This window comes from Condylostylus longicornis, unplaced genomic scaffold, assembly GCF_029603195.1.
Source record: "Condylostylus longicornis isolate FDR11 unplaced genomic scaffold, ASM2960319v2 ptg000091l, whole genome shotgun sequence".
NCBI classification, from domain to species: Eukaryota; Metazoa; Arthropoda; class Insecta; order Diptera; family Dolichopodidae; genus Condylostylus; species Condylostylus longicornis.
This window is the reverse complement of record NW_026578059.1, coordinates 25,624-45,266: the sequence shown is the minus strand read 5'-3', so window position 1 is coordinate 45,266 and position 19,643 is coordinate 25,624. Positions and strand designations below refer to the sequence as shown.

Here is a 19,643-nt window from a genome sequence, read left to right as displayed (position 1 = left end):
CTTTATTATTTTTCCCAACATTTAAGATTAGCTTTTGTAGTTGTTTTTTTGCCAGCTACCCGAACCTATCAAGCCATCCCATGAAGACTTCGAGGATATTTCAGACCCATAATTGGACACATGACTGCCAAGTTTCATGAATCTTATAAAATTATTTTTTGGAGTGTTATGGCAATTACCGAACCAGTGCAACCATTTCATTGAAATTTTCAAAGCACATGTAAAATGTAAGTGGACACACGTATACAAAATTTCATATATATATATATCTTCATGAGTTCTAGAAATATTTCAAATAAACTCCTTGGCACAAAAGAAGAAACTTGTAAAAGTTTGGACGCACTTTCTTTATTCGTGTTTTAGTCATCGTGCGAGCAGGAATATATGTACTTATTCATACCGCAGACAACTCCTTGAAGTGGTTACAAATCCCATAGCAAAGTTAATACAGCCCTCACGAAGGTATAAAAAAAGGAAGGTATTGAAAAGGAAACAAAAGTAAAAATAAAAAAAATGCAACATGTTGAAGGCGCAAATAAATCCTGCATATGCAGATGCATATGTACGTGCTTATAGAACTCAAAAGTGTTATACATATTATTTATGCTCATATAAATTACAATATATGTATATATAGCCAGAGTGTTCGTCTTCTAAATTGCAATGCCCTATATACTTTATTGCATTAAATGACTTTGTTCCGAGAGATAGGCCAAATAATTAAATTTCGCCAGTGCTTTTTTTATTGGAATCTTAAGTATACTTGACATACGCATTTTCCGAAAAATTGTAGTTTTTATTACATATTACTCTCGCTTTCAGTACAGTGAGCAATATGTAATAAAAAATGAACATTGCGCTTAAGAAACCCCTTTTTATTAACTTTATTATGCTAAATGCAAGATTAATCATAGAATTAAAGCCTGAAATTTAATTTTGAGATTTTTTTTTTGCATATAGGTAGATTAATGATGAAAAAAATTAAAATCATGAAGTTTTTTTATTTGAATTTTCTATCGCGCCTCACTATTCCGGCCCGTATTGCAAATGCATACTTTGCATATATTGTAGATTCGATATATATACATATGTACAGCATATATATACATATATCCGGTTTCGTTTCATACAGCTTCCTGATGAAAATATTATATATAGCTGCAAATTCTTCGATTTTCGAACTTTTAAAATTTGACTTTAATAATTTGAAAGTTTTTAAACATTTTCTTTTCAACAATAAGTGTTATTAATTTTGGATGTACCCATATCATTTAAACATTTTAAACTGATCTAAATTTCTAATTACGGGAGTTCCTGTCGTTAATGTATACATTTAATTTACAAGGGTGTTTCTCACTAATTACATTTCTTCATAGTACGAACTCAGTAAAATAATGTCACACTTGAAAAATTTACGAGTAAATAAAATGTGAACATTTTCAAGTGACATATAACATTTGCCATTTTTTTTTTTTGTAATTTTTAAAGCACACTAGGACATTTGAACAAAATCTGTTGAACTGTTTGAAAATTAAGTTTTATACTGCAGAGGTGCCCGTTTCTGTAGCGATTCACTTACACCTCTTGTATATAATATTCTTTTAAAAAAACGTAATGAACTCTTACGATAAAAACCGAAAAAAGAAACAAAATTTTATTTTTCATTTTCATCTTTTGCAAAATTAAAACAAAAATTAAAAAAAAAGTATAAATATATATATACTTACGTTTATATAAAATATTATAAATCAGTTAGATAAGCTGAATAATTCAACCAATTTAACAAAATAAAATAATATGTTTGATTTGAAGTGCCCTTGGTATATTGGGAGAAGAGAATTTGTGTAAGATATAACAATGAAGCGGAAAATATTTTATTCTATATTCGTTCACATCTCATTTTGTGTACTTATATATAGCATAAATTGATGAATATAACAGTTCTAAATCTATATATACTAAATCATATTCACCCAAAAGGAAATGTGTACATACTTACTCAATTGGATTCATAGTTAGTCAATTTCTCATGATATAATTATGAGATGGGATGCTCATCCCTACTTTTGTGTTTCGTCACTTCACCAGATTTTTTATTAAAAAACTCAAGCAAAAACGTATTGTTGACAAATATGACGTCACAAATATAGTAGTTTAACCATTGATTTCCAAGCTATATTCAAGTATATAATAGAGAGAAAAAGAATTAAGGTCAAATTTCTATTTTAAAGGTATGTGTAGAAATTTACTTTGTAAATGCTTATATATATGCTTAAAAAATTTTTTAATTTAATCTTTAAATATCCTTAGAGTTTTGAGGAACAAATATGAATATTATATTTTACATTTTATGTATATGTATGTACATATATGTATCTTATGCTTACTTAATTTATTGAGTCGACAATTTTATTATTTACATATTTTTTTTTATGTTTCATTTTTTTATTATTACATATGTATATACATACGTATATGTACATATTATATATAGTATACAAAAATGTTGGGAAATAGTTTTCTTAATCAGTTTTATATGTACATACATACAATATACAGTCGAATCTCTATAATTGGAATCGTCATTTTGCAACAAAAATTTTTATTGTTGTTAGAGAGGATTAACTTTAAGGATTTCGAAAAATAAAAATAAATATGATGGAAAATACATCAAAGCAATAAGTAAATCCTAAGAAGAATTTCGTCCTAATAGAGTTTGTGTTATAGAGATTTGATTGTGTATTTTATATACATATATTATATACGTTAGTAAGCAATAATGATAAAAAAGCATTTATAGAATATAGTAAGTATATTTTACTTTATTTATAAAATTTAAATGTTCAACGTAATTTAATTGACAAGATAAGATGAATTCACATTTACACGCATAAAAATACATGCATATACATATATACATAGTGACGTACAATATTGTAAAATATTGCTTTTCTTCTGTTTCTGTCTTTCCTTGAACTGTAAAAAATTTTCGGTCTGGAAGGTTTTTTTTTTAATTATTATATAAATTGTTAAAATATGAAAATATTTTCTGTATTATTTTATATTTTCATCTATACCATATTTATTATATTTTGTACATATATGTAAAATTAAGGGTATTTAAGGATCTTCTTATATGAAGAAGATATTTAAATAATCATCATATTTTAAGGTAACAAATATTCATAAAGCAAAAATCTGGTAACAAAATTTCAATTTTTACTTGTATATACATGTGACCCTAATGATCAGATGTGCGGTCATTTGATCCGACAATATTAAGAACAGGTGTGTATAATTAATTTTCTTTTTTTCTTAAAATTATTAATTCGCTTAATTGATTTCAATCACTTGCATATAACTATTTATATTATATATATATCATATAATTTCGTTATTTGTAATTGAGTGATTTTGTTTTATCTATACGTGTAAGTAATTATGTATGAGTAATAATGTTTATGATATGTGGTATATACTTGGAATTCGTTATAGTTATAGGTACATATATTTTAATTTTAACCCTCTCCAGAGTATATGGAATTTAAATTCTTAAATTTAAATTCTGAATTTGTTCTTATAATTGAAAAAAAATACAATATATCCTCTGAAATATACATATATACTTATACTTTATTCCCGAAGTTTTGTTTTATAGATATAACATGTATTTATATATTATATATATATATATATATATATATATATATAGAGTAGATAAGTGACATTTTATTAACTAATTATGTTAACAAATGCCAGTATTTCTCTTCTTATTTTTGTATACATATATGTTTTAAATATATAAGACTAGGAATATAATAACATAATTTATTGTTATTATATTTTTAGTTTTTTGCGTAAAACTGTAAACATTTTATATACATTTTGTATTATAGACCGAATCTATGTATATATGTATAAAATTTTTAGGTAAATGAAACGGTTTTGTATAGGAGCACATTTTCGTTCAAAAAAGTGAAAATACTTTTAATATTGGAATTTATTCTGAGTATCAAATAACACTGATAGTGTTATTTGTCACGAAGAGTTCGATATTATTATTGTAAGCACAAACCAATTTCTACAAATGATTCGTGTCTATATTAAAATTTTTGAAAATCTTATGATAATTATCACTATCATTTAGTGATTCGATAATCAGAATAAGCCAAATTATTCTCATTAATATTAAAAAACAACTTAAAAATTGCATACCATCAGGATGAGAACTCAGCAATAATATACATATATTTTTATGATCGAATTCAACGCCTGATATTAGAGGTGAATTACAAAACCTTTTACAATTGTTTTTTTTTTATATTTATATTTCAATTTTTTATATTTATATTTCTTGGTAAAATGACCATAGCTATTGCACGTTTGCCGAATTTAAATGAAAATGAAATTTTTATAGAATTTTGTGGAAATGTTTGCAGGGAGGAAGAATGAGGAGAAGAATTAGGGAAACGGAATGTTAATAAAACTTTTCTTTGTTAAAATATAAATAACTATCTCATCAAGAGCCCATTTTTTTGTGTATAAAAAATCTCATTTTCCTTTTAAGTATTATTATTTTTTGTTTTTAAGTTGTTTTAGGTTAATTTAAGCAAAAAATTAATTTTGTATAAACGGTGATTTTTGCAAACAATTAACTAAAGCAGCCCATGGGCAGCATGCGGCCCATTCAACTTCAAAAAGTGAATTATCATTCTGTTTGCAAGGAAAAAAAATATTCGATTGTAACTATTAAAGTTCAAAAAGAAATTATTTAGAGATAATATAGACGGAACCAAATTTATTATTTGTCAAAACAAAACAATCAATAAAGTGAGAATTTTGAGAGAATAAGAGAACGACAACTAAAATTTTGAGATAATTTTCTAATTAATTTGCAAAAAAAAAATAAACAAACTGAAAATTAACAAAAATTTGCAAGATTTTCATAAATGTCAATAAATAACATATGTTATCAATAAGTATCAGATTTCTCTTATTTTTGATTTTTTTTTGTTTTTTATATGTAAGTAGATGATGTAAGAAACTCGAGTGGTCCATTCTAATACTCACATAGTTTATATTTGTCTATAAACCACAAAAATTTGCTAACGGTTTTACTATAGGAATTCTGTATTAGCGAATACAAAACTAATTTTTCGTCCTTTCTTCTGAAAATTTACACAATCCATAAACATAACAACAACAATACCTAGGCCATAACAAAAATTGGCATAAAATACAGAAAAATATCAACATAGAAATGGTAACGAGGTAGTTAGCTCCTTTTGAGTTTATATTTAATAAATTAAAATAAAATAAAATATAAAAAATATCATATTATAAACAATTCTCTAAATCTAATATAGTTATAAACTTCTACGCGTATTCGAGACCATAATAATATACATCGAAAACTATTTTTCGGCAATTTTAATTCCTCTGCATTGGTGTCCTGTATATCCTTTTTCAGGAAATTAAATATTAATTTTTTATAATTACATTTGCTAAACACTTTTTTTTTAACCTGTATGTTCGAAGGGTATACTAAACTTGCCTTACCGTTTGTAACGCTAAGAAATAATTGCCTGGCCGTACGTACGTACGTCCGTCCGTCCCAACGATAAATCAAAAACTAATTGAGCTAATCTCACCAAATTTCCACAAATGATTTATTGTAGTAAGTGCCAGAACCCTATTTAAATTGGACATGATTGCGGTACTGGTTTTGGTAGCTGCTGTACACTCCAAAATTTATTTGACTATACCTCAGAAACTATAAAAGCTGTGGTATTGAAATTTTGCATAAATTGATATGGTAATATCACAACTTAAAATCAGAATCTATCCCAAAATCAGCTATATCATATTTATTTGCACATAGGATAAAGATAAATTCGTATGTGTATCACAGAGTTTAGACGGTCAACTATATTTTTCCTCGTTTCAATATGCAATCTCAAAAAAGAGAAGAAAAATCTTATGCGCGTAATTTACATTTCAATTTGAATTAAATAAATTTTTTGAAAAAAAAAAATCTCAACTATATAAGGAAAATAAAATGTCACTAAAGATTAAAACGTCAACAACAAAAGAGAAGGTTAACAAAACCAAAAAAATAAAAAAAAAAACAGAAGAGCGTAATGAAATCTACTTAATTTATTAGCCATTATACATATTCCATACAAAAAACAAATAAGTGAAAATGTAAATATATATACAGTTTTTATACATACAAATGAATGTATGGAATAATATATAGACATGTATGCAAATTTTATTTAAAAATAAATTTAAGATATATATCGTAATATACTAGAATTACAATTAACCGTGAATTAAAAAGCGAGTATTTCAGCATCACATTTCCATATATTAAAATATTGTATGCAAGGTATAAATCCATATTAAAATAGAGAAAACAAAAATTTTAACAAAAAATTGTCCACGTTCATTTCAGAACCATCATCAGGAGATACAAGCGAGAAACTATAAATATATTATTAAAAACCATACCACATAAATCAATTTTTTGATGTATTCATTAAAAGATATAGGCACTTAACCTTGTGAAACGCCAGAATTATTGTAACAAAAACATCAGTAACTTATACTCATATATTTGAAATAATATTAAAAATTACCTTATTATTCTATATATTTCTATTGAATAATATTATTCTATTAAATAATTCAATATCATGATGGTGAAAAGAACATTTAGTTGATGACCATCATTCATATAACATTATAATTACATGATTTCGGCCGTGAGTTGGAGATTTGACCGCCAGGCGTTCTCAATTTCTTTAATTTATGAAAACTTTTGAAGTTAAAAATTACTTTATATTTAAGAAATCATATTTAAATATTTAAATTGTAAATAACAATGTATAACAGCTTTGCATTATTTTTTGTTATAATTATTATACACAAAATATGAAATTTTATACATATATTATAGAATAGACCTTTTTCTACTAAAAACTTTCCTTTTAATTTATATTTCTTTAAATAAAACCTTATACGAATAAAAAAGTACAAAATATATAATAATTACCTAAGAGGGGAATGGAATGAAAGTGTGATTTAAGGTGGAGAGAAATCAAAATAAAAAATTGACTTATGTATATTGGCTTTTTAACAATTATCAAAGGGCGCCCCCAAATGAACAAACAAAAAGAAGAAAACAGAAAATCTTCTAATATGTAAAAGAAGGAAAAAAAGGATAATAATTTGATTCGATTCGTTTAAACACAGCTAACCTTTAATAAACACATATATATTTGTATTGTTTATATAGAGACTGAAATTTCTATAATAAAAATAGCAAACAACCGCACTTATTTGAATGGTGAATGGTAAAGATAATCGAAAACGTATAAAAAAGACAACAATGCGTGGCGTGTTTAGAGAAAACAAAAAAAAAATTAATCACGTCCATTATTTTTTTTAATTTATGAGAAAAGAATAGAAGAGAGAGAAATAAAAGAAAAATAATAAAAATTAGTGAAGGTGGAGCAGGGCTGCCATAAATTGAATTGCCAAAATTGGTATAGAAAACCTAAAATTATGGTACCACAGGCAAAAAAAAAATGGTCCATTTTTTTTTTTGTTAATTTTGAGACTTTGCACCAATGAAGTAATTTTCAATATTAAAATATTGAAAATAAATCAAAATTTTATTTATAAAAATATTGAATCAAACATTTTTTGGCATTTTCCCTGCATTAAATCGAAAATAAGTGAAAAATATGTTTAAACATAGGTGTTAACACTTTATCGATCGGTAGCCTATTTATCGGCTTTTCAATTGCCAGCGCTAATTGACCGGTAGCCTATTAATTGGATTTTAGTTATCGACGGTTTTTGTCAGTGGGTTGCTCTTTTTATTACTTTTTATAACAAAAGGAATAAGCACAACACAATGCATAGTAAAAATTTAGCCGGTAGTGGGAGTAAAATCGGGCGCGACTTAGTCGGTTTTTACTGAGTAGCAGCCTCAACCACAACCGGTCGATAAAGTGTTAAGTTTGAACACTTTCTGCAATTTAAAAACTTTAACTAAAACCTTAAATCAAAGCATAAAAAATAAAAATACGATTAAAACACTTTTGGGATTTGAAAAATTTTTTATTGGGCTAAATAGAACGAAAAAAATTTAAAAGCTAAAAAAAATGAATTTTTTTTAAATTTATGACAACAATCTTAAAGTATGAAAAGTACAGCTTTTAAAGAATTTCTTTTAAAAATCCTATTTTTCTTGAAACAGAAACTACAAAACAATGTGAACATGTAGAAGTTTCACGTAGTTTTCATAAAATCTTAGTAAGCATTCATGAATTGTACGAACTTTTTTTTTTTAATAAAAGTTTTACTTATTTCCAATTCGCAAAGATAGTGCAGTATTTCATGTTATGGTACCGATCACAGCCATAGAAATCACAAAATATTAAATATCGTAAATATATTATATATATCGTATTTGTTGTTTTATTTATAGAGACAAATTAAAACTAGCAAAAATTTTCAATCTCCATCAAAAAATGGCACATTTTAATAAAAAGTGATTGAAAAAATGGTACACTTTTTTCTTAGAATATAAGTAAAAAATTTTCATGTTACAAGAGTCTAAAAAATGGTGCAAGTACTATGAAAATGAAATGTTTGACAGCACTGAAGTGGAGGAAAGAAGAGAAAATAAATAAATTGAGAATAAATATTAAAAGAGATAGAGAGAGAGGGAAAATTTAAGAAGAAATATGAGTATTTTTTTTTGTCTAAAGGTAAATGTGATAAGATAATAGCCATTTAAAAAAGGCCATTTCTAAATGTAGTAAGTAAGCTCTAAATGTAGTAAGAAGTAAATCAAAACAAGAACAACACAAAAGAGCAAAGAACACCTTACACATCTATTTATAAATACTTATAATTATAACGATTATATTTTCTAACTCTTTTATTCCACTAAACTCTAATATACGAAAATAAATTCTATAATACGAAAAAAAAAAACTATTTCCAATTCATTAAATAGTAAATTGATTCTTTTGATTTTTAAGTGATATAGATAGAAAAAAAAATGGAAATTTTATGTTATGTATAGAATGTTATGTAATTATGTAATATATATAGCGAACAACATAAGAAACGATATCTCTATTTTATTTTATTTCGAAGATATTCTTTAACTATGCTCCATGTAATAAAAACTCTCTCTCCCTCTCTCTCTCTCTCTCTCTTGTTATTTTCGGATATGTCTGAATATATAGGAATGTTATTAAATTATATTTACCATTTTTGTGCTATATACATACTTTAAATATGAACTTTTTGAGTATATGACTTAATTTAAATAGAAAGTAAACTAATATTGAACAAATCAACCTTTAATTAAGTAAATTTTTAATTTAGATAGGATTCCTTAAATTAATTGTATATAATTTAAAATTTAAAAAAAAAAATCCCAAACTTTAACATTAAAATTAAGATTTATTAATTGGAAACGTACATACTAACTAAAATGTTTTAGTGATTACTTATCGTAAAAAAATTGACGATATTATTATTGTAAACGCAAACCAAAATTCATTTACAAAAAAATGATTCGTGTCTATAATAAAATTTTTCGGTAATTTATGCGATAAAAAATTAGAGAAGTATGCGAAATTACTACTCTTCTTTATTTATTAGACCCGTTATTGTTATTCTTGATAAAAATGCTATCGAAAAATTTTGAAAAAAAAATTTTACATCTACGAGAGTGAGATTTGTGCGCCTACGACAGTGGGAAGAAGTTTACATAGGCATACATTTTAAAAATAAAAAGGTTTCCTTCTTAAGTCTTTTGAATTTTACATTTTCTTGGAAATTTATATTAGTAGAATCCTTTTCCTCTATATGATGCCACATTTAATTGTTAATATGTTTGCAATCATAAGTTAAATTTTTAAAATTTTCAAATTTATGTTCTAACAAATTAATAAGCAAAAAAAACATATATAAAATATTTTGTTTTTTATATTCTTTTTATACAGATTAACTTCAAATAATTCTAGTTATTCGGAATTACAATTTTTAGCATCAAGAAGAGCAGCAGCTGTTGCAGCTGCAGCTACAGTATTACCACCACCACCTCCACCTCCACCACCAACATCAGCTTTATCAGGAAATGGTGGACAAAATTTAGCAGCATTAACTGGGGGTAATAACACAACGTCTTTATTAAATGGTGCTGAACAACAATCATTATCAACTGTTTCAACATCAACAAATGGCGGTATTGGTGTAAATGGTGTTGGTGCAACATCAAATGGTTTACCACCACAAACACATCAGCCACATGATTTCCATCCAGCATATAGAATACCAGGTTATATGGAACATTTATATTCATTACAGCATGCAGCTGCACAAGCAGCTAGCCCAACAGCATCATTACATGCAAATCCATTCTATTCTCCAGCTGCTGCAGTAGCAGCACATCATGCAGCAGCAGCTGCTGCTGCTGCAGCTGTACAACAACAAAAACGTGGCCTAGAATCTTTGACAAATAGTAGTTCAGCAGCAGCAGTTGCACATTTAACTGGTTTAGGTTTAAATTCAGCGGATTATTTAACGGGACGTAGTAGTACATTAGTTGATAGTTTAACTGTTGGACACCATCCACCACCACCAAGTTCATTAGCTAGTACAGATTTTCATTTTAGTATAGATGCAAATTCAAGATTAAATAGTCCAAGATCTGGTAGTATAAGAGCAAGTGTAAGCCGTAAAAGAGCATTATCATCATCACCATATTCAGATTCATTTGATATTAATTCAATGATACGTTTTTCACCGAATAGTTTAGCAACAATTGTTAATGGATCTAGAAATAGTAGTGCAAGCGGGTCATATGGTCATTTATCAGCTGGTGCAATGAGTCCAGCAGCATTTAGTGTACATACTGGTATGCCACATTTACAACAATTACAAGCACATTTACTTAGAGCTGGTGCTGGCCTATTACATCCATTAGCATCACATCATACACCACCTGGTAGTATGTTCCCATTAACACATCACCCATTAAATGGACCAACATCTGTTTCAACAACAACTAGTAGTCCATTATCAAATAAATTACCTGTAAGCTTTATTCTTGTTTTGTTTTTTTTTTCTTATTTTTTTTTTTTGCTTTTTATATACTTTAAATTTTTTTATATTTATTTTATAAAATTGAAACAAAAAATAGCATTTAGAAGAACTATCAAAAAAACCTGAATTACCATCTTCACCATCAATTACAACAACAGCCGGTGGTGTTGCACAAGTTGAAGCTGACAGTGCATCAAATCCAATAATGGTAAATAAAAAAGGATCAAGATCAAAACGTGATGTAATATCATCAACAACATATCATAATGTTGGAAAATTGGAATCAAATAATGTCCAAATGCAACAATCACAACAACAATATAATTATCCACAACAATCGCATCAACATCAATCCCATCAACATCAAACAAAATTACACAATTTAAGTAGTACAACATCAAATCATCATATAAGTAATATTAACAGCAATAATAATAATAATAGTACTAATAACAGTAATACAATGGATACTGAAATACCAACAGTTGATACAACTGATATTAAGGATGAGCCTGGAGATTTTGTTGAAACAAATTGCCACTGGCGTGATTGCGGTATTGAATTTATGACACAGGAGGAGCTAGTTAAACATATAAATAATGATCATATACAGGCAAATAAAAAATCATTTGTATGTAGATGGGAGGATTGCTCTAGAGAAGAGAAACCATTTAAAGCTCAATATATGCTAGTTGTACATATGAGACGTCATACCGGTGAAAAACCTCATAAATGCACTGTAAGCAAAAATTTATTGAACAAAAACTGAATTATACTAAGCTTACAATCATTTTACTATTTTTATTTTTTATATTTTTCATAGTTTGAAGGCTGCTGTAAAGCTTATTCAAGACTTGAAAATCTAAAAACACATTTGAGATCTCATACTGGTGAAAAACCTTACACGTGTGAATATCCTGGCTGTAGTAAAGCTTTTAGTAATGCATCTGATCGTGCAAAACATCAAAATCGAACCCATAGTAATGAGGTAAGAAAAAAAAAAAACAAATATTTGGAATTTATTAACACATTGTAGAATCCAAATTTTTTTATTACAATTATAAAATATGTTTTATAAAACTAATTATAAATATACAAAATTATTGATTTTTAAATTTTTTTGTCTCTGTTTTTGTTTTTGCCTTTTTGGTTAGAAACCGTATGTATGTAAAGCACCTGGTTGTACAAAACGTTACACAGATCCATCTTCATTGCGAAAACATGTTAAAACGGTACACGGTGCTGAATTTTATGCAAATAAAAAGCACAAAGGATCTTCACATGATTCTAGCAATAATATTACAAATAATAATAGTAACAATAATAGCGGTAGTAATAATAATATTAATAATCATAATCATCATAATAATAGTAATAATACAAATAATAATTCTAATAATAATAACAATAATAATAGTAATAATAATAATAATAGTAATAATAATCATAGCAATAATAATAATCATCATAATCATCACCATCATCACCATCATCACAATGATGATCATAATAATAGTAATAATCATCTAGATTCATCGCCACGCAGTGATGATTTACAATCTGGAAAAACAGCTAGTTTATCAAGTCCAAGCATCAAATCTGAATCTGAAGCAAATTCACCTGGTCAAATACAAATCAATAGTCCAACAATTAGTGGCGTTACAACAACAGCAACAACAAATAATAGTAATCATCATAATCATCATGTTACAAATTTAATGCAAAATATAAATAATTTTAATCATAATAGTTTTAATAAAAATAATGGTAATAATAATAATAATAGTAATATAAATGGTGGAGTAAATAATAATGATGATTATAACAATTGTTCAGTTATAGATGGTAACGTTGACAATGGAATAAATGCTATTAATAGTATTAATGATAATAATGGTACAAATATTAGTAATAATAATGATAATAACAATTATATAGACAGTAATGTTCCAATTTGGCCATATGAAGATGATGATTTAGATGGTGGTAATAATGTTATCGGAAGTAATCTACCAGCAATATTACGTAATTTAAATAGTAATATTATGGATAATACATCATCAATTGATTGTGTTAATAATAATAATATTCTTGTTGGTGGTAATAATGGCATTAATAGCCCAAATAGTATTATAACAACCGGCCCAATTAATAATATCAATACTATTGGTAATAGTTTTATAAATAATTCTAATATTATTGGTTCTGGTATTTCAAATATCGGTAATACAACAAATTCATTATATTTTAATAATAGTTCTAATTCAAATATTTTACAATCATCTAATAATTTGAATAACATTATTGGCGGTAATAATGACAATAATGGTAATAATGATAATAATACATGCAATAATTCAATTATTGGTGATAATATAAATTGTGGTAATGGAATGATTGGTGGTGGTGGTGGTGCACAAGTAGCAACATTATGCACAGTTCAATCAATTGGAGGTAATATTGGTGGTATAATCGGTGGAACTAGTCTTAGTTCGATTGGTAAAAATCGTTTTCGTAGTCGTTTACAAGCTAAAAATTTACATTCACCATTATCTAATATACCAGAAATGAATAATAGATGTAATATTGTTATTGGTGAATTAAATCAACGTATTAATGATTTGAAAATGGAACCAGGTATTACAACTATAACATCAACTTCTTCAACATTAACAACAACATCAATACTATCGCAAAATAACAACAACAACAACGGCAACAATAATAGCTGTTTAACAGATTTACAAACAAGATTAAACCAATCATCTAATATTATTGGAACTGGAACCATTTTAAATTCAAATCAGCAATCAACCCAAAATCAGCATTTAGGGCAAAATCAACAACTTCAATCACAACAAATACCACCACAGCAAATGCGTCGCGATAGTAATAACTCAAATGCAAGTACATATTATTGCAGTATGCGTTCGAATGATCAAAATAGTAGTAGACGTAGTAGTCAAACCTCGCAATTATCATCGATCTCAACAATGCGTCCTGCATCTTATATGTCAGGTTCGTTTTATGATCCAATATCACCAGGATGTTCACGCCGTTCTAGTCAAATGTCAACAATAACAAATGGTACTAATAATAATAATAATATTAATAACAATAATGCTCAAAATAATAATCAAAATGATAATATCAGCCAAAATAATAATAATTTAATTAATAATTCTTGTAATATTGTTGGTCACGGTTTACCACCGCCTCCATCTTCACACTTGATTTCATCGCATTTAGAGCGTTTACAACAAACAAATAATATATTTAATTCTCGTTTTAATTTCTGCAATAATAATAATAGTAATAATAACAATGATGGTAATAATTATTGTGGCATTATTAATAATAACTTGATGAATTCTGGTGGTCGTTTCTCAATACCGAATGTAACAACAAATTCATCGACAATAACAGCAACTGGTACCAATCAATATGATATGAATTTTTATATTGGTAACAATAACAGTAATTATCGTAATCAACATAGTAATTTCCTAATAAATGGTAATAATTTAGCAGATAGACGTCAATCTGAACCAATAAGAGGAAATCAAAATTTCAATCGAATGTTATTATCACCAGCACCATCAACATCAAGTATAACAACACCAATTATACAGAATAATAATAATAATAGCAATAGTAACATTAACAACAACAAGGATAATAAAAAAATAAATAATAATAAAAATAATAATAATTTCAATAATAATTGTAAAGCTAATGATAATTGTGAATTAATTAAGAAAGGTAACAATAATTCTTCTAATAATAATAATAATAATAATAATAATAATGGTAAAAATAGTGATAATGAAAATATGGAAAGTAATTCCAATAACGACAGTAATAACGAAGTATGTAGTACGACATCCAATAATGTTATCGATAATTTATGTAGTCCTACAAATAACAATAATTATAAAAATCATGAAAATCATAGTAGTAATAACAGTAATAAAGATGAAGATATAGAAAATAATAAGGGCAATGATACTGAAAATATGCAAAATAATAAAAGTAATTTAAACGATAATATTCAAAGTAATGATCGTAATAAAAATACTAACACTAATAATGTTAGTAACACAAAAGCTGGTAGTTCAAGAGATCATCATCCCAATGAAGAAGTTGTTTTAGATGAGTTTGAAGAAGGTGAAATGGTTGAAAATAAATTAGTTATACCTGATGAAATGTTACAATATTTGAATCAAGTTGCTGATAATCCAAATTCTATAAATGGTGATAATCATAATAATAATAATGATGTGGATATTGACGATGATGATAGTAATGCTAATGATGACAGTAATGATATTTGTAACAATGATAATAATTTTGATAATGAAAACTCTAATAAAAATAGTGAAACTCATAATAATTGTAATAATAATAATAATAATAAGAATGGTAATAGTGATAATAATAATAAAAATGAAGGCGATAATAACAACAGTTTAAATAGCAAATTAGATAACTTCACAGCATATACAGAAATAAATGGTTTGCCAGTATATGGACCGTTAACAATGGTACAAACAGAACAGTTACAGCAACATCAGCAACAACAAAAATCTAATATGCATGAGTCCCAACAAATAAGCACAACATCAATTGGATTATTTGTAAATAGTCCCACTATATCACCGGCTAGTCCATTAAATCAACAGCAGCAATCCCAAATGATGACACCACCAGCGTCTCGGCAATATTCTCAACAACAACAACTACCTTTAACAATTAAACAACACCATAATCAGATTCAAAAACCATATACAATGAATACAAATGTACAAAATTCAGATTCAGCTAACTTTTACAATAATAATAATCCTAATAATAGCAGTAACAATAATAATAATCTACAACAACAGCAACAATCATCATTACCTTCATCATCGCTTATTAATTCATTAAATTATCAACAACAAAATAATACAGAAGAACAATTGACACAACAATGTCAATTTAATCATCAGCAAGAACATTTATCCATTGTTGCCTGCCAAAATTTACCAGGTTATTATCATCGTACAGATTCCAGTGCTTCACAATGTTGTTGTCCACAATATCATTCTTACCAACAGCAACAACAACAGCAACAACAGACTAATATTAGAAATCGTTATTTATCACAACAATCACAACAGAATATAATTTTACCAAATAATTTAATGCAAATACAAAATGAAAATACTTTATCATTATCACCAACAGAACAACAACAACAAAATCATCATCATTTACATCATTTACATCATCCAAATTGTCGTAATAATACAAATAATAGTAATTATGATAAATGTAATAAATATCAATATTATCAGTCACTTCATCATCACCACCATCATCACCATCATCATTATCAACAACAGCAACAACATTTAAGGCAATTAAATAATAAAGAACAAAAAGAAATACAATGCGGTGATATTAGTCAATCACAAATGTCACCAATTGCAGTATCATCATCACATCATCCACAACAACAACAGCAAAATAGTAATAATGATAATAAAATAATATCTACAAAAATTAATGGTATAACAACAACAACAACACAATCATCATCTTTAACATCAACAACAACAACCACAACAACAACACCACCCATAAATATATTACAGAATAATAATAATAATTCATCAAATACAACAACACAATTAGCATCTAATTCTTCAATATTAAATGAAAGAAATCAACAACAGCAATCACATTTTCAATCATTAAATATTAATAACAATATTATTATTAATCGTAATAATGATAATAATAATAGAAATAATAATAATATTATGATGACATGTCTTGAACATACATTAAATTCAAATTTATTAACAACAAACACAAATCCAAATAATGATATTTTAATAAATAATAACAATAATAATAATAATGATAATACCAATAATAATATTAATAATCCATCATTACCACTTAGTCATAATTATAATAATAATAATAATAATGATACAAATAATATTAATCAAATAATCAATCATAATAATAATATTAATTATAATGGTATGAGACATGATGCATATCAAAGAACTTTAGAATATGTACAAAATTGTCAAAATTGGATTGAAAATACTGTTGATGTTGTTAGTAGTTCAACACATCCAAGTTCAAATATGATTATTAATGATATGACAACATCTTTAAATTCATTATTAGAAGAGAATAGATTCTTACAAATGATTCAATAAAAGAAATAAAGAAAAATATATTATAATTAATTCTGTCGTATTTGTTTTTAAATCTTAAAATTTTAAATCTGTAAAAACAAAATGTTAATATCTGGAAAAATGAAATTTTATTTTAACTTTATGTAACATAATATATACTTATTTGTATGTGTATTAAATCAATGTAATTATGACATCAAATTTTTAATAATTTTAGATATAACATCTTTGATGTAAGACTGGATTTTGTTTAAAATAATATGAGTAAATAATTGTAATTATTTTATTTACCTTATTATTTACCATATTATTATTACGTTATGTACTCTCATTACTTAAAATTTTTAGTGCCATTAATTTTATTGTTATCAAAATACTCTCTATTATAAATTATAAATTATATAACGCACAAAAATTATTATATTATTATAATGTATAACAAAGAAATGCACAATTTATATAATTTTAAAACAAATAAATAAGAAGAACTTCTGTACATAATTACATAGATTACTATATATAATATTTTCATATAATATTAAATTAAACCTCGCTATTTTTTAATAAAATTAAATACTATGCATAGCTATATACATATACATGTATTATATGTATTTATGTATAGTCTTTTATGCTAAATAACATAACTAAAAAATGATATATGTATACAATTAAATATATATGTATATGAAAATTAATACGATAAATTGATTTTTTGAAATTATTACAATAAATTTATTAATTATGTGTAATTTAAAATTTTATAAATCAAATTGGGGTATTATAATGTAACCCATTTCAAGTTTAACATTTCTGAAACGCGTTCAAACGTTTTAACGTTTTGCATAGCGTTTTTGTCGAAATTAATTTTTTTGTCATTTCTATGTTATAGCATGTAATGGGTTTAGTGAAATCATTTTAATATACTAAAGTGAATTATTTTCGATTGGAATAAAATTTTTTAATTAGCCCAATTGAAAATAGTTCATTTTAAATATCAACTATATATACTAACGCTATATGCATGTAAAAATTAAAATAAATACTTTCAGCTGGTGTAAAATAAATACTTTCAGCAATGGTAATGTTACTAACATTATCATTGCTACGAAACTTTTTTGTTCAAATAGCAACAAAATATAAATTTACACTTGACAGTTGAAGTAAAATACTGATTTTGACACTCCGAAAAATGATAATGCCATTGGTGATTTCTAATCTCTACGAAAAGAATTTGTGATCATTCAAAAGTTCACGTTTTAGTTATGTTCGTAATTCGTAGGATTCTACGAGTTCAATTCATGATAGAGTTGGTTATATATATATATAAATTCAGAAATAATTATTCTAAATTGAAAATATACAATAATTATATTAATTATTTTCTGAATATTTTATGTTATTTACAATAACAATTATGTATATGTATATATATAGGTACAGTATCACGTCATTACGTATGTACAAATATATACAATTAAATGTTTATAACTCATATACAAAAAAATAATATACATAATAATAAATAGCTGATACAATTAAAAGAAAAACTCAAAATTATAAGAAATTATTAAAATTTTTAAAAAAGTTTTAAGATATTTAAATAAAAAAATATGTATAAAATATAAAATATAATACACATATATATATATATATATATATATATATATATATATATATATATATATATATAATAAATTTTAGGAATAAATATTAAAAATATCGGCGATATCTCTCGTCTTATTTTTTGTTTAAATTAATTACACATTTAAATATATATAAATATTTTATAAAAATAAAAATGTTTTAATTATATTAATAAATCAATATGTTAATGAATAAATAATTTAAATATTAAGTTAATAATTAATAATAATTAATATTTTAATAAAATAAAAATATATATTAATTATACTTGAACTTTTTATAAAATATAAAAAGTAAATATATTTAGTTTGCGTTATTTTTAGATTTTTTTTAATATACAACAAACACTCATATGCTTATAATAATTATGTAAGATTTTATTACATATATATGTACATTAATATAAAAATATAAATTAAAATACCAAAAGAAAAATTAAAATCGAAAACAAAACTATAAAAAATTTTATTAAAAATGTTTAATTTAAGTTGAATGAGAATAAAATAAAAATTGAAATTATTTTGTAATAAAATAAAATGAAGAAAATGTGCTTTAAGAGACTATATACTTTGATTTATTATTATAAAAAAAAATAAAACAAATTATAAAAAAAAAAACTAAAACTTAAAAATCTATGTACATATATATTATAGAATGAAT

General features: G+C 25.2%; 1 protein-coding gene across 1 annotated transcript in view; it reads left to right on the top strand.

The window, feature by feature from the left end:
* LOC129613776 (putative uncharacterized protein DDB_G0282133) overlaps nucleotides 1-17,379 on the top strand; it is a 61,841-nt gene extending 44,462 nt beyond the window's left edge. The window contains exons 2-5 of the mRNA XM_055527998.1: nucleotides 10,035-11,127; nucleotides 11,234-11,875; nucleotides 11,960-12,124; nucleotides 12,291-17,379. Coding sequence (XP_055383973.1) covers nucleotides 10,035-11,127; nucleotides 11,234-11,875; nucleotides 11,960-12,124; nucleotides 12,291-17,357 — 6,967 coding nt within the window. The 3' untranslated portion in view covers nucleotides 17,358-17,379. The remainder of the gene's footprint in view (nucleotides 1-10,034; nucleotides 11,128-11,233; nucleotides 11,876-11,959; nucleotides 12,125-12,290) is intronic.
* The last annotated feature ends 2,264 nt before the right edge of the window (nucleotides 17,380-19,643 follow it).